The 17,041-nt window shown below is 38.5% G+C and overlaps 1 protein-coding gene and 1 pseudogene across 2 annotated transcripts in view; both read right to left on the reverse strand.

The window, feature by feature from the left end:
* Positions 1 to 10,176: 10,176 nt before the first annotated feature.
* LOC114078836 (ER lumen protein-retaining receptor 1 pseudogene) lies at positions 10,177 to 12,396 on the reverse strand (annotated as a pseudogene).
* A 2,256-nt stretch (positions 12,397 to 14,652) lies between these two features.
* Krit1 (KRIT1 ankyrin repeat containing) overlaps positions 14,653 to 17,041 on the reverse strand; it is a 36,454-nt gene continuing 34,065 nt past the window's right edge. For both annotated transcript variants that reach the window (XM_027919891.2, XM_071612243.1), the window contains exons 16-17: positions 15,624 to 15,740; positions 14,653 to 15,125 (exon numbers count right to left, since the gene is read on the reverse strand). In XM_027919891.2, the coding sequence (XP_027775692.1) occupies positions 15,057 to 15,125; positions 15,624 to 15,740 (186 nt within the window). In that variant the 3' untranslated portion in view covers positions 14,653 to 15,056. The remainder of the gene's footprint in view (positions 15,126 to 15,623; positions 15,741 to 17,041) is intronic.

Consider the following 17,041-nt stretch of genomic DNA (forward strand, 5'->3'; position numbering starts at 1 on the left):
TCAGTGGCAGAGCATGTGCTTATTAACATGCATGAAGCCTTGGGTTCAATACCACATCAAAACAAACAAAAAAGAAATTAAAAGAGAAGGACCATATAATACAACAATATATGCAGAAGCACTTGATAAATTACTTTTTCTTTTTTGAATTTTTTTTTTAATATTAATTTTTTAGTTCTTGGCGAACACAACATCTTTGTTTGTATGTGGTGCTGAGGATCGAACCCGGGCCGCACGCTTGCCAGGCGAGCGCGATACCGCTTGAGCCACATCCCCAGCCCGATAAATTACATTTTCATTATTTTAAAGAAAATTTATAGCAAACTAGGAATAGGTGGAAATTTCCTTAGTCTACTAAAAAACATCCATTAAAATTCTGTAATAAACATTATACTCAAGGTGAAACTCTGAAAGCTTTTCTTTTTCTTTTTTAATATTTTTTAGTTATTAATGGACCTTTATTTTATTATTTATTTATAGGCGGTGCTGAGAATTGAACCCAGTGCCTCACATATGTAGGCAAGTGCTTTACCACTGAGCCACAACCAGAGCCCTGAAAGCTTTTCTTTGAGCTTTGAACCACCAAAAGGTTGCTTTCATAATTCTAGTCCACATTGTTTGTATGTGGTGTTGAGGATCGAACCCGCGCCGCAAGCATGCCAGGTGAGTGCGCTACCGCTTGAGCCACATCCCCAGCCCTCTAGTCCACATTGTACTGAGATCTTAACCAGTGGCATAAGGCAAGAAAAAAGGGTCTAAGGTTTATACAAGAAGAAATAAAATTGTCATTAGTCACAAATAAAATAGAAAATCCAATAGATACAGATAAATTATTAGAATCAGTAAAAACATTAAGTAATGTTGCTAAATACAAAGTAAATACAAGTCAATTTCCTTTTTATTAAAAAAAATTTTTTTAGTTGTAGATAGACATAATATCTTTATTTTTATGTGGTGCTGAGAATTGAACCCAGTGCCTCACATGTGAGAGGCAAGTGCTCTACCTCTGAGCTGTAACCCCAATTTTATACTAGTAAAAAGGAGTTAGGAAATGAAAGTTCAAAGATGCACTATTTACAATCAACAAGAAATATCAAATACCTAGGAATATATTGAAAAACCAGCCTCTACCTCAGAGCAAAGCCTGTCCAAGGAAGGGGGTGTGACCCTTGTCCTTGGAAAGACAAGGAAAATTGGAAGAGAGAGTCAAGAGATTAGATTTTTTGTTCCATTGGCCCAAGTTACGTTACATACCCAACCCTGAACCAATGACTGGTTCTGGAAACTAGAATAATGCTGTCATTTTAGATAGTGCTCTATGGCTCTTCCTAGAGCCTGGGCTAGCATTTGCTTCCCCTAAATCACAGGAGCTCTATAGGGGAGATAAAGCAATCCAAAGGAAGATCAGATGCTGGAGAGGCAAATAGGATGTCCTCTTCTTAAACCCTTAGCCACTTCTTAGAGATAAATATTGGTGAATATTACCCTTATACCTTTTTTTCTGGGATAAAATTGAGACCTTAATATGTAGCATCATTGTCCAATAAGGAGGCAGCCACACGTGGTTATTTCAATTGAAATTAATTAAAAGTTAAATAAAATTACAATTCAACTCCTCAATCACACCAATCATATTCCAAGTGCTCAGTAGCTACAAGTGGTGAGTGACTCCTTTTTGAGCAGTGTGGATATATATCTAACATTTCCATCATTATAGACTATATATAGTCATTAACATGCACTGATTTGAAAACATCATTTGAAAAACTTCGTGGCAGAAAAATACTCCATTGAAAGAGGTGCCATCAATTAGCCATTTCCGTACAAGCATTTAAAAGGCTACACAGCTAAATAACATTCTGTAAATGTATTTGAGAAAGTCTTAATCTGTTAATTCTCACAAGCATCAAAGAGTCTCATTTATCCGCGCGTGGTGGTGCTGGCCTTGTAATCCCAGTGGCTCCAGAGGCTGAGGCAGCCTCAGCAACGGCGAGGGGCTGAGCAACTCAGTGAGACCCTGTCTCCAAATAAAATACAAAATAGGGCTGGGGATGTGGCTCAGTGGCCGAGTGCCCCTGAGTTCAATACCCAGTACACACTGTCCCCCCCCCCCCCCCGCCAAAAAAAGAATATCATTCAAAAAACCAATATTGCCAATACGGTAGGAAACTCCATCTAAACTCTGTTTTAACAAATATTAGTATAAGTTAAATAAAGACCCTATGAAATTTATTGCTTATCCTAAAGACATGGTCATTCAGGGAGCCGCACGCAGACTTTTTCACATTGTGCAGCATCAGCAAATTGTTTCCTAGGTGTGGGGGGGAAGGCCACTTAATAGAGGGGCAGGGTGCGGAATGCAAACACGTGAGAAGAGGTGCCCAGAAGCATGAAGAGGGGAGTGTCGGAGGAGCTGGGAGAAAGCAGAGAACCTAGGTGGGGGTCGAGGAAGGAGGAAGTAAGTGGCAGTGCTGGGCCTCACCTGGGGCTCCTGGGGCAGCCGCGGCTCCTTCGCTGGGCCGGCAGGGGGCGCGCCTGGCAGAGGGTCGGGCGATGGCAGCAATGGCTGAGGCGGCTGCCCTGCTCAGACATTGGCTCGGGCCCTGGCTCCCACAGCCCAGACCCAGAGAGGCCGGGCCAGGGTTCAGCCGCACCCTCTGCGCGTTTGTGAGCTGGCCCTGGGTCACTTGAGGATGGCCGCCGGGAGGCGCGGGGGCCCGGATTCAGTTCCCCAGGAGGGAGGCGCGCCGGCCGCCAGTGGCCGACCCAAAAGGCGCGGCAGAGTCCTCAGTTTGTTTACTGGAATCTCCCCGGAGACTCACAGCCCGCCCAGGAGAGGCCATTTAGTCAGTCTGAAGGGTAGCCGGGGCCGCAGGTTCGAACGAGCAGCCGGGACGCACGACCTTGCTCGGTCCTCAGGGTCCCAGGTTAAGCCACCTGAGCACGGCTTCGTGGGATACGTCGCTGTCCCAGGTGCTTCAGGGGACGTTATTGTCCTGCCTGATTGCGGAGTCTGCGAACATGATTAACAGCAGGCGGTGCAGGCCCAGTGAAAATGACACTTAGTGACACGGAGGACCCAGCTCTGCACTCTTCAGCCGAACCTCACGGAGTCCACCCGGCTTTATGTTGATTACTTCGGAGTCACTCTTCAGGCACAGTCAGGATTCCAAACCACAAACCCGCCTGAGGGCGAGCCGTCCGGGCGCAGGAATCACCGAGCACGCTCCTCTCGGGGAGGTGAACATCCTGCCATGATTTAAAAGGCATCCCTGAAACCTCGGCGGTTTGGAGTTTGGGAAACAGACCTGCCCTAGCGGGTTACTAGGGAGTGTGGGCCACGAGAGGTAATTGCGCTTTGAAGAAGCTGCGCTGGTAATTGTGACCCTCCTTGTTCCCATCACCTAAACAGCTGGACAAGTCAGGGTTACAAGAAGATTTAGTTCCAGCCCAATATAACCAGAATACAATATTCATCAGAAACATGTAGCATTGATAGAATATGAGCATGTAATTGAAGAAGTATATATAGAGGTCTTAGGGGAAAAACTTAAAAAGGTTTTGTTTGATTACAAGATTGAATAAATACGAGTTTTAGTATGAAAGAAATACTTTTTTTTTTTTTTTTTTTGTACCAGGGATTAAATCCAGGGACACTTAACCATTGAGCCACGTACTCAGCCCTTGCTCGGTCCTCAGGGTTCATTTAGATTAGAGACAGGGTCTCGCTGAGTTCCTTAGGGCCTCACTAAAATGCTGAGGCTGGCTTTGAACTTGCAATCCTCCTGCCTCAGTCTCCTGAGCCACTGGGATTATAGGTGTGCAACACCGAGCCCAACTGAAATAAAGTATTTTAAAGTGTCACTTGAATTTAAATTTTTTTTCATTTGAAGAATTGTGCATTTCTTTATGATATGCAAATTCTATATTCAACGATGTTAGCATTAGAATAAAATGTGTATTTCTTATTTCCAGTTATATATATGTGCGTATATATATTTGTTTTAATTAGTTATATATGAAAGTAGAATGCATTTTGACCCATCATACATATAAATGGAGTCTAATTTATTTGTCTGGTTGTACATGATGTAGAATTATACAGATCATGTAATCATATATACACATAGGGTAATAGTGTCCGATTCATTCTACTATCATACCCCTATACCCCATCCCCCTTTAATCCCCTCTGTCTAGTCCAAATTACCTCTATTCTACCCCCTCTTATTGTGAATTAGCATCCACATATCAGAGAAAACATTCAGCCTTTGGTTCTTTGGGATTGGCTTATTTTTCTTAGAATAATATTCTCCAGCTCCATCCACTTACTGGCAAATGCCATAATTTCATTCTTCTTTAAGGATGAGTATTCCATTGTGTATATATATATATATCACAGTTTCTTTACTCATTCATCTGTTGAAGGGCACTTAGTTTGGTTCCATAGTTTAGCTATTGTGACTTGAGCTGCTATAAACATTGATGTGGCTGTGTATTTGGATTTTAAGTCCTATGGGTATAAACGTAGGAGTAGGATGATTGGGTCAAACGGTGGTTCCATTGCAAGTTTTCTTAGGAATCTCCATATTGCTTTCCATAGTGGTTGCACCAATTTGCAGACCTACCAGAAATCAAAAAACTATTCTGAGATTCCATTTCACTCTAGTCAGAAGGGCAATCATCAAGAATACAAGCAACAATAAATGTTGGTGAGGATGTGGGGAAAAAGGTACACTCATACAATTGCTGGTGGGACTGAATTTATATTTTTGATGAAAAATAGAAATGAGCACATATCACTATCAACATTTAAAGGTGATGTTTAATATATTCTTAGTGTTAGGACACATAGGGTAATGGTGTCTGATTCATTCTACTATCATTCTTAGTGTTAGGACATCTTCAATGCCTCATTTAAGGTTTGCCTTGCATTTGCAGAAGCCCTTGTTCTCTGCAGGGCAAGAGACTGTGCCTGGGTTTGGTGGCTGCCACCTTGATAAAGAGACAGCCTTCCTTGTTAATGGGACTGTTGGCCCAAGGCTTTTCCTAGTCTTCTTTCCAGGCACCTCCAACTTGTTCTCAAATAATTTCTGGAGTCTGGATCACCATTATAGTTCACATCACCACCAAATTTCAGTTTTGAATTTAAAAGTAAATAATGCAATTAACTTTGGAGAATTTATGAAATACAATGATACTTCCTTATAGTATGTTATTCATGTGGATTGAATTTGCAAGGTTTTCATTTGCCTGAGTTGTCAATCTAACAAAACTTGGTAACTATTTGGAAATAAATATGTTAGTGTTCCAGAAGTCTGTGGATTATTATTACTATTTTTTTAAACAAAGGGCATTAAAAGCTGCTACTTAAGGTGCTTACCTCCTTTATTCAGGATAGGGAGAGGAGGGGAAAACCTTCTTAATCTTGATTTGGGAAATCTGTATTACCCCCTTTAGAATATGAATAGCTTTTTTCCCTTTTCTTTTCACCTTTTACTCCTTTGTGTGTGTGTGTGTGTGTGTGTGTGTGTGTGTGTGTGTGTAATTGAACTCAGGGGCACTTAACCACTGAGACACATCCCTAGCACCCCCTCCCAGGCCCTATTTCTGTATTTTATTTAGAGACAGGGTCTCACTGAGTTGCTTAGCACCTTGCTGTTGCTGAGGCTGCCTTTGAACTCTTGATCCTCCTGCCTCAGTCTCCTGAGCTGCTGAGATGAGAGGTCTGAGCCACCATTCCTGGTTCACATTTTGCTCTTTTAAGAAAGAGCTTAAATACTAAGTTTATGACTTGTGGGATTATTGTTACCTAAGTATTATCTCAAATTTTATTTAGAACTTGAAAGTAAAGTTTCAAAAATATTTTTGTCATGGTAACTCCTAAAATAGTGCTTAATCTATCTTGGAAATTTTCTATTTCTGAATCTTTCCTTGGTATATAATAATGTAAATGTGAAACGATGTATTCATTTTAATGACTGATTATAATTAAGGAAGGGGGAATGTTGTTAATTTTACTGCTTTTTAAACTATCATATTTCATAAAATATTATCTGGTAGATGAACAGTCATAAATTTAAAAATAGCAAATAACATGTAAGCCAAAGTTTTGATAAAATCCAACTTTTAATTACATAGTTAATTATTTGTTAGTGAATTGGCTGAAATAAAGACCTAGGCTGGTTTTTCTTTGTCTTAGTGGTTAGCTGTACAAAACTAAATTTAATATTAATTGAATGCAAACAATCAAGAAAGGAAAGATGGCACATATTTTGACACTTGGGTAAGAATTATTCATTCATTTTTCTATCTGAAGATGATTTATCTTTTCAGGTTTTTTCCTTTCCATTGTCCTATAGATACATATTCAGTAATTACAAACAAAATCATCAGCATCTATAAAATAACTGAGATACATGCTATTAGAACATCACATGTTCAATCCCTAGCACCAAAAAAAAAAAAAAAAAAAAAATCACATAGCAGATTCCAAAAGTCAACAATTTGCTAATTACTGGTTTGAGATTATACTTGCTGTATTTGCTCTTATAATGAGTTCATGGTTGTCCTAGTTTTCTAATAATAATACAATATCATGGACTGAGTGCATTATAAAGAAAAGAGATTTATTTGGGTTCATAGTCCAGGTCCAAGGTCAAGGGGACATACCTGGTAATGGCTTTGCTGGCAGAGTACTGAGGTGGGATGGAGCAAAATATGTAAGAGGTCTGCGGCTGTAGCTCAGTGGCAGAGTGCTTGCCTAGCAGGTGTGAGGCACTGGGTTCAATCCTTAGCACGGCATAAAAAAACTAAACAAATAAAGGCATGCTGTCTATCTACAACTATAAAAAGATATGGAAGAAACAGGGAGCAAGCACATATTGTGTCTATGTTCAGGTCTCACAGCTTCCCTTTGTTTTTGTACCAGGGATTGAACCCAGGGGCTTTTAACCCCTCAGCCACATCCCAAGCTATTGGGATTACAGGTGTACATTACCACACCTGGCTTGCTCCCTCTTCTTATAAAGCCATCAGTATTCAATTGGGGGGGCTTTATTGTGATGACTTCATCTAATTTTAATAATTTTCCATAGGCCCCACCTCTAAGCACCATAGTAGGATAAAGTTTCTGCCCTCCTTAATACCTCACAATGGAGATTAAATTGCAACAAGAGTTTTGGAGGGGACAAACCACATCAAAATCTTAGCAATGGCATGATTACATAATTCTACAACAACTATATCATTTGCTATGCTCTGGGCAAGTTGTTTTAAAAATAATTGCTTTGTATATACTGCATTTTTAACAGTAAAATTTTCAATTTTTATGGTACTATTACAAAACTCTCTTCCCCTTTCAATTGTAGCACGTACAATTTACTTCCTAAGAAAGCAGGGGGAATTGTACCAGTTAAACACTGTAAATGAGAAAATGGGAGCAACAGTTTCATCCCTAGGTTGTCCTCACAGGGGATCATCAGGTCAAAAGGAGTAAACATATTTTTAGACTGCTTTATCAGAAGATTGAACCAATTTTCAGTACCACTCAAAACACATTCTTCAGCATTGCCTCAGTCCTGTGCCATCGTTAATTTTAATTAATTTGATTGTATTATTCCTTACAATTTTAACTACTTTTATAAGGTCTTTCGGGCATTTTTGTTATCAAAGATTTCTATTTCCTTTTTTTTTTTTTTTTAAAGTTGTCGGCGTTTCTAAGCATACAGCTTCTCTGTTAATCTTTGACTAATCACTAAATAGAGTTTGGGAACTGACATCTATTTCTATTATATCTTTATGAATTTCTTCCAACCTTTATAGCAAGTTCTGATTCTTCCTAAAAATGTATTTTAAAATTTATGTAGAATTTCCTTTGATCAGTTTTGTCAGTTTTGACACTATTTCAATCATCATCAGAATATTTTTCCTTGCCCAAATTCTCTTACACTGCTTCTTTATATTCTGACATTCCCTTACTCTGATCCTTAATCTCTATTAACTACTATTTGCTTTCTAATGAATGCTCTGGCACACAACCTTTTGAGTCTGGCTTATTCAGTTGTCATATTCCCTTTGGACTTAATCCTTGTGTTAATCAATAGTTTATTCCTTTTTATTGTTAAATAATATTCCACTGTATGGATATAGCTAAGTTTATTCACTAACCCCCAAAAAGACATTAGGATTGTTTGCAGTTTGGAATAGCTATGAATAATTATATTTCATAATGTAAAAATGTATTCTATAAACATTTGCATACAGATTTATATGTGAACATGTTTTGATTTTTGCATAAATACCTGGGTAGGAATGGAAAGCTGTGTATTATAATTGGTATATTTTTAACTTGTAAGAAACTACTTTGAACCATTTTCCAAAATGGTTGTGCCATTTTGCTTTCCTATTAGCTGAGTTCCGATTGCTCCAAATCCTGATTCTTTTGCTTTCCTTTTGATATTTTATTATGTATATCTAAAAAACATTTAAACATCTTTTCATCTCTCATATCCTTTAAAAAAATCCACAAATGAATGTCCTGACACTAAAATATGCTAGTTTTTCTAATGATATTAAATATTAACTTAATACTTAATTATTTAAAAAAATTTTTTGTAGTTGTTGATAGACCTTTATTTTATTTATTTATATGAGGTGCTGAGAATCAAACTCAGTGCCTCACACATGCCAGGCAAGTGCAATACCATTGAGCCACAGCCCCAACCCTTCCATTTAAAATTTATTGGATATTCAGTATGCAGAATAGTGTCAGGCTGTTTCTGTTCCATTTTGCCATCCATTTGTCCTAACAAGATGCTGTGTGGATTGCCCTACCTTTCTCCATTTTTCAAATATTGGCATTTTCTGGCTCTGTCTTCTTCCTGTGTGGTTTTACATCTGTATTTGGAGTTTCTTTTCCTTTCTTTTCTTTCTTTTTTTTTTTTTTTGGTATCAGGGATTGAACCCAGGGCGCTTAAACCAAGCCCCATTCCCAGCTTGTTCTATATTTTATTTAGAACAGGGTCTTGCTAAGTTGCTTAGAGCCTTGATAAGTTGTTGAGGATGGTTTTGAACTCCAGATCTTCCTGCCTCAGTCTCCCGAGCTGCTGGTGTCTACCATTGCACCCGGCTATATTTGGAGTTTCAACTGCCATGTCCTGTAAAGCCTTTGAGCTTTAAGCCTGGGAATTCTGTTGTCTATTGCACATCACTAGGAACTCAGCATATTTTTCAAAATCACCTCCTCTATTCCCTATCTTAGGCAGTGTGTGGCGCCATTTTCCCAATTGCTCAGGATAGAGATAAGGAAACTATCTAAAGGGCCAAAGGTTTTTCAAAATATTCATTTCTCCCCATTGTCATTACCTTAGGTTAGACAGAGACAGAGCATACTGTCTTGCTCAGAACACCCACTTCCAGCTGTTCACTGACCCAGGATGATTTTTTTTTTTTTTTTAATTGCAGATGGGCTGGGGATATAGCTCAGTTGGTAGAGTGCTTGCCTCGCATGCACAAAGCCATGGGTTCAACCCTCAGCACCACAAGTAAATAAATAAATAAATAGTAGATGGACACAATATCTTTTATTTATTTTTATGTGCTGCTGAGGATTGAACCCAGTGCCTTACCTGTGCTAGGCAAGCATTCTATCACTGAACAAGAACCCCAGCCCCCAGGGTGATCTTTCTTTTTTTTTTTTTTTTTTCATTTTCCTCTGTTTATTTCAAGAGAACAAAGAATTAACCATCAAATTTTGTACAAAAACATGGTATCAGAGCTGTGGCAACCCTTATGCCAGCCCCTTCCCATGCCTGAGCCCAGAGCCCCCCTCATTTGTGAAAAAACAGGAAAAAAACAAAAACTCAAATTCTGGGGGGGGGTTATTATGAAAAATCAGGGGAAACCTTCCTGGGCCCCCCTTCTTCCCTATCTCCAACCCAGGAACTTGGGTGGAGGCGCTGTGGTCCTGGCTACGGTGAGAAGTGGGGCAGGCAGTGGGCAGTTTAGTGTTTGGCAACCAGTGGGGCTGTGGGCAGAACCTGGAAAGGCCTGAGGGGCTCGAGGACGGGAAGAGACCCCTGGCCCGGCCTTGGCCCATAGTACACTTGAAAACAGTTTATAAAAATTGGGGCCAGAGAGTAGAAGAGAAAGGAGTCATCAGAATCAAAAACTAAATAGTGGAAAGATTTTTTATTTTTTCTTCTCTAAAAGGCAAAAAACTACAAACAGCCCAGGTCCTGAGCTCCCCAAGACTTGGGTCCTCCATTGCCCCCCACCCCAGCCCGGTAGGAGTGGGTATGGGGAGCAGGGAGAGATGGATTCTTTAAAAAGTCACCCCTGGACTGGAAGGCTCGTCTTCTGTCACCTTCCTCTGCCTCCCGACACTGCCAAGGAGAGGGCTGGTGAGGACCAGGGCTATGCCGGCAACCTTAGCTTCTTCCCCTTTAGGACTTTGGTGATACAGAGGTAGAAGAAATCGCAGTAGAGGACAGTCTGGACCAGGCCAGCCACGAAGGCGATGAGATCCAAGAAGCCCTCAAAGTGGTGGCGCCAGATCCAGTTGAAGAGATACAGGGTGCGGTAGACGCCCAGGGCAAACAGGTAGTGGCTCGTGATGGTCTCCGCCTCGCCAGTCTTGCTCACCATGAACAGTTGCGGCAAGATGGCCACCTGACTCCAGGTAGATGGAGAAGGTCCAGAGGATATCCAGAGGAGTGAAGTCGTGGTTGACCAGGAATGCCAGGATGGCTGTGGGGACAACAAGGAACTCCACCCGGAACGTATCGTGGTTCCCATGGTAAGTGGCTTTGAACTTGCTGTAAATCATCCAGACCGTGGTGAAAGAGCAGGCTGTGTAGACCACCTTCATGCACGTGTTGTAAAGTGAGATGTAGTTAGTGAAGAGGTCCAGGTAGCGGGCAGTGAACACCACAGCAAACAGGACCTGGCTCTTCCCTGAAATCCCGGCACACGAGCGGGACTTCCAGATTTTAAGCAGTAGTAAGATGATGGCTAGGAGGTGGGAGAGGTCTCCCAGGAATCGGAAGAGATTCATGGCTGGGCGGGCTCTGGCAGGGCTGAGCTGGAGGGAGGCAGGCTAGTGGGGGCTGCCCCCCGGGGCTGCTGTTCTGGCGGCAGTTGGGCAGAGGGGCGGGGGTGGGACCCTCCGGTGGGCTCCACTCCGGGGAGGGGGTTCTATGAGGGGGAGCCGAGGCCGGAGCTGGCGGCCGAGCTCCAGGGTGATCTTTCAATATGCGAATCTGAGCTAGTGAAGTCCTAAAGGATCCAAGGTCTCATTGGCAGGGAACACAATAGCTTTTGATATTTGGTCTTTTATTCACAAACCTCTCCAGCTACTTCTTTTTTGCCCAATGTCTCAATTCAGAGGTCAGACTATCAGATTTTGAATTCCGACTCTCCCATATAGTAGTTTTTTTTTTACCTTATATAAGTAAAAAAGCCTCTCCATATTCAATTGTATTCAAAGCTATACGTTATATAAAAACGAAAACATTATGTCACTATAGGAACTTTGGCTCCTAAGCTTTTAAAATACTATAAAACAAATATCTCATGCTTTTATATAACCATATATCATGTTTCTGATTTACTTATACTCTAGAGTCAGACCACCTAGATATATGAATCTCAGCTCCAGCACTTATATTAATGATATTCTTTTTTAAAAAACATCAAATTGTATGCTTTATTTTTGTGTGGTGCTGAGTTAAAGGCGAGTGACTCACCGGAGACGAAAATTCAACCAAGAGATTTTATTGGGTGGGGGGGCGGCTGCCCTAAGAAAAGGAGAGGAAGAGAGCAGCAGCCTGAGCCTCTCTCCTCAAGAGACAGAAACTTAAGTTCAGTGGGAGAAACCCGGAAGGGGGAAATGAAACCAAAAGGCAAGGTCTCCCACACACCCAACACTGAGGATCAAACCCAGCACTCTACTGAGCCACAACTCCAGCCCTACTATATTCTCTTTGGCAAGTGACTTCTCTGCTTTTCCTATTTGTAAAATGAGAACAAGAGTATCTGCCTCATGGTAATTATTGTGAGGAATAAATGGATTAACATACCTATAAATGCTTCAAATGATGTTGGGCATCATTGTGTTAATTATTATTTGAACAATGGGGTAAATAAGTTCTTAATTTCCGACCTGTTTAGGTGCTCTTCTAATGAATCTTTTTTTTTTTTTTAATATTTTTAGTTGTAAGATAGACACAATACCTTTATTTTATTATTTTATGTGGTGTTGAGGATCAAACTCAGTGCTTCACATGTGCTAGGCAAATGATCTACCACTGAGTTACAACCCAAGTCACACAATGAATTTTGAGCAAACCAGAGCGTCCTTTTATCATGGAAATTAGCACAATATATTAAAACTGTTTTTTTTTTTTTTTTTTCACTCATACCTTAAGATGATTGAAAGATATTTCTTTGCTTCAAGCACTCTGGCCTCTAAAAACACCTAGGGTTTGCCCCTTATCTGTCTTAGAACCTTTTCAGTCTGCCTACCACTCTCTCTCTCCAAATACCATACATGACTTCAAATTTCAAATATGCCCAGTCAAGTATTCTGACTTTGCATATGAACAGACATTAAATGATACTCATACCATCACAGATGGATTTTTGTTGAATGTTCTTTTCTGTATGCACTCAAACCAATTTCTTAGAACAGCAAAAACAATTTATATTTTTCCATTTTCACTTTGCTGAAATTATTTTTATTGAAAACATTTTTCTTCATAAATCATAAGGCTAAAAAATGATTCAATGATCAGCTTATGCAAATATCAAATTCTTCAGGTAATAGTTTTTGGCACTAAGTTCCTCAGGATCAAATTAAAATCTAAATTTTATTGATACAATTCTTCTATTAATTTGGTCAAGAACTGTGGAGGAAATTTTAATTTGTTGAATATTTCTATCAAGTCTATTTTTTTTTTTGTAGTAGGGATTGAACTCAAGGCAAGGGTGCTTTTCCATTGAGCCACATCCACTGAGCCACACCCCCTTTTCATTTTTTGAGAAAGAATCTCACTAAGTGACCTCACTAAATGCTGAAGCTGGCTTTGAACTTGCCATCTTCCTGCCTTAGCCTCTGGAGCCACTGGGATAATAGGCATTCGCCACCTCTCCCAGTGGTATACAATTTTTAATCTTACAGTTCTTCAGTTAAATTTATCTCTAATACATTTATTATATGCAGCATCAGCTATTCTGGTTTTATTTTTATAACTGAAATTCATTTATTGTTATTTGAATAAACAACTGTTTGAATTCATAACTTACCTAAACATGGAGAAAACTGTAATCCCCTCATGAGTTCTCGAGGACTGTCCTTGGGGTCAAAACATCTTATATTTCTTTTCCCATTCAACTGTCATCACACACTTAACACCTGCTCATATCTCAGATGCCAAATCAAGCATCATTTATTTGCTCCAGGAAGACTCCGGATCCCTAAGACTAGAAAAGTTCCTCTCTGTGCTTAGATTGTACATTTTAATCTTCTTTTATTACAATTAGTATAGTGTACAATTATATATTTCCATAAATATTTATTGTTTCCCTCGATAAATTCCTGAAGGCAGAGACTTTATTTATTAGATCCCTGGTACAAATCCTTTTTTTTAAATCCTCAATACGTCTCACTAATACTAGGCATTCATTAAAGTGGTTTAGATCTCCCCATTATTGTTTTATTTCTGGATTGTTATAGCTTGACAGTTAAAGATCAATTTTTTTTTCTCTAATTTTGAAAAAAAAATTAGGTTGGGGGTTCCGGTGATTGAACTCAGGGGCATTCGGCCACTGAGCCACATCCCCAGCCTGATTTTGTATTTTATTTAGAGACAGGGTCTCACTGAGTTGCTTAGTGCCCTGCCATTACTGAGGCTATCTTTGAACTCTTGATCCTCCTGCCTCCACTGGGATTACAGGCGTGTGCTGCTGTGCCCAGCTAATTTTGAAAATTGATCCTGACATCTCCATATTGGGGATTGAGCACAGGGGTGCTCTACCACTGAGTTACATCACAGGATTTTTGTATTTTAGACAGGGTCACATTAAATTGCCCAGGCTGGCCTTGAACTTGCAAGCTGGGATTATAGGTGTGTGCCACAATGCCCAACTGGAAAGTTGATAGTTTCTAGCCTTTAAACAGTATATTATTTATTTAGCTCTTCATTTCTGATATCAGTAAATGAAACAACCAGATATTTGGTGATCTATTTCCTAATATAAAGCCAATATAAATGTCATTAAACCAACTCATAAAAATACACTATGGATTTAACAAACGTAACTACCAACATCCAGAGATTATTATTAAAAATGAATGTCTGTACATATGTGTGCTTGTGTTATCAGTGGTATAATTATGCAAATTTAATATAAATCCATTGCTGGGTCTGGAATTATTTCACAGGAAAAAAAAAAAACTTTAAGAAAATATTCCCAGTCCCCAATACTTCTTAAGTTTTTAAGAGACACCCAAGTAATTATGATGCAAGAGGTTCAACAACAATACTTTAAGAAACACCTTATACTAGATACACCTTTTAGCAAAGACTTATAAACATATTGAGCAATGTTTATAGGCTACAGAAAAATGTTTTAAATAACAGTGGCATATGGTCCAAGTAGAAAATACATTTTCTTTATTCAAAGCATGTTGACTTTCATGTTTCACACAAAGCTGTACCAAAGCTACATTTTAATTTCATCATATTCCACTCCAAATTCTTTACCATTTACCAAAGATAACTTTTTTATAAAGCTTACTATTTTGTCTATTATACAGATTATCAATCTATATTTTTTGTGTGTTTCTCTCAAAAATTAAAATAGCTTATAAGGATATAATATAAAACTAACTGGTATATTACACACCAAACATAAGTACAGATTCTGTACAATGTAACAGTATACATACATATTACAAGAGACTAATGCCTTGTTAAAAGTAATATTTTAAGAAATCTTTCATGGAAAAAAACTCTGCATTATAAAACGTGGCTTGAGTACCAGCTATTTTCCTTTCATGAGTTTCTTTCAGTGGGCATTAACTGTCCATTTAGCTTCATTAACAGTTTTACCACCAGACCAGCCTATAAAGTAAAACATATGTTAACAATAAATATCAAACAATCAAGAATGTTTAAAGAATACACACGGCAGTGGGCAGTTATCTACCTAACTTGAAAGGGAACTTTCTTATTAAGAGGTAGTCTCTCAAGAAGTTGAACTCAGGGAGAATTTACTCAGGCTTTTTGAAAAGATTTAAGAAGTGACTTGCTGAACACAACTAGTAGCTCAGGATAGGATACTAGAAGAGGAGGGAAGGACTATCTAAAACCTTGGTAGAAGAGACAGGGAATACTAATCAGAATTAAAAGAAATGGCACAATAAAGAGATTAATTGTCATAAATTTGAAATGAATTAGTTAAGTTTCTGGTTTTCTTTGCTTAGGAAAGGCCTTTCATTTTTCCCTTAAAATTTCATCTAATATTAGAAGTTTTTCTTTAAAAAGGATTATGGATTATGTCACTTAAAAATAACTTTACTAGTATAACTGTTTAGTCCAAAATAATTGATAAATACTTACCTGTTTTGTATGTACAATAAAGCTCATTTTATTCTCCATACTATGGATCTGAAAACAGGTATCAGCATCTCCCAATTGCCACATAAAACAACCATACTTAAGACTGATGAGTAAAGCCTGCAAAATAATCAAGAATCATTGTATTAATTAAAATACATATTAAAAACAACTATCTTCCCTTACTGTCCACATTTATCTAGTAAGTTCTAAACATTATGGTTTTGAGTATGATCATATAATCCATTAGAATGCCACACTAACCTCACACAACCTGTGGCACAGAACCTGGATGAGCAATGATATTCTTTTAATGATGTCCAACTTAGGGCTGGGGCTGTATCTCAGTGGCAGAGTGCTTGCCTAGCATGTCCAAGGCACTGAACATCATATATAAATAAAATAAAGTCATGCTGTCCATCTACAACTACAAAAAAATGTAAAAAAAAAAAAATTATAAAAAAAGATGCCCAACTCATTAGTGACTTTCAAAATAATGAAATGTACTGCAAACTTTTTTTCCCCTGCAGTTAAGAACAGCCTCTTTAATTTACTCAGTACTTTTCTTTTAAAACAACCAATTCCAATCAAACATGGTATTAATTTACTTGAGTGTATATTATATATAGTTTAAAAAAAAATCTTGTTTTAAAATCTTCTTTTAAATATTCACATGGTACTTTCAAATCTGAAATTTATGCAACAGGGGAAACAGGATGACTTAGGCAATTTTTACACCACTAAAATAAGGACACAGACATATGTATTGTAAAAATAAGCATAATTATAAAAATTAGTAATCAATCTTTCATAAATTTAACAGAACTATTTAAAACATCAATATTACAGTAATCCATTCTTTGATTTTTCTTAACAATGCTGTATTTAGTAGGTACACAGAAAGTATTTGTGCTATACTTTAAAATACATATGTTTAGGCCAGGTGTAGCACATGCCTGTAACCTCAGGAACTTGTGAGGTTGAGGCAGGAAGATTCCAAGTTCCAGGTTAGGCTCAGCAATTTTGTGAGACCCTGTCTCAAAATAAAATATAAAAGGCTGGGGGCATGGCTCAAAGTTAGAGGGTCTCAGATTTCAATCCCCAGTATCAAATCTATATGTATATATGTATGAATGGTTAGGAACATTAGCAATCTATGAGTAACAATTCTTAGAATATTGACTATAAATAATAAACTAAGCATATACCAAAAAGATAATTGTTTGGGGCACTTTAAAAAAATATTTTTAGTTGTAGATGGACACAATACCTTTATTTTGTTTATTTAGGTTTTTTTTTTTTTTTTTTTTTTAATGTGGTGCTGAGAATCAAACCCAGTGCCTCATGCATGCTAGGCAAGTACTCTACTGCCGAGCCACAACTCGAGTCCAGTTTGGGGCACTTTTAAAGTAAGGTTATGT

Source organism: Marmota flaviventris, chromosome 1 (genome assembly GCF_047511675.1).
Source record: "Marmota flaviventris isolate mMarFla1 chromosome 1, mMarFla1.hap1, whole genome shotgun sequence".
Classification (NCBI taxonomy): domain Eukaryota; kingdom Metazoa; phylum Chordata; class Mammalia; order Rodentia; family Sciuridae; genus Marmota; species Marmota flaviventris.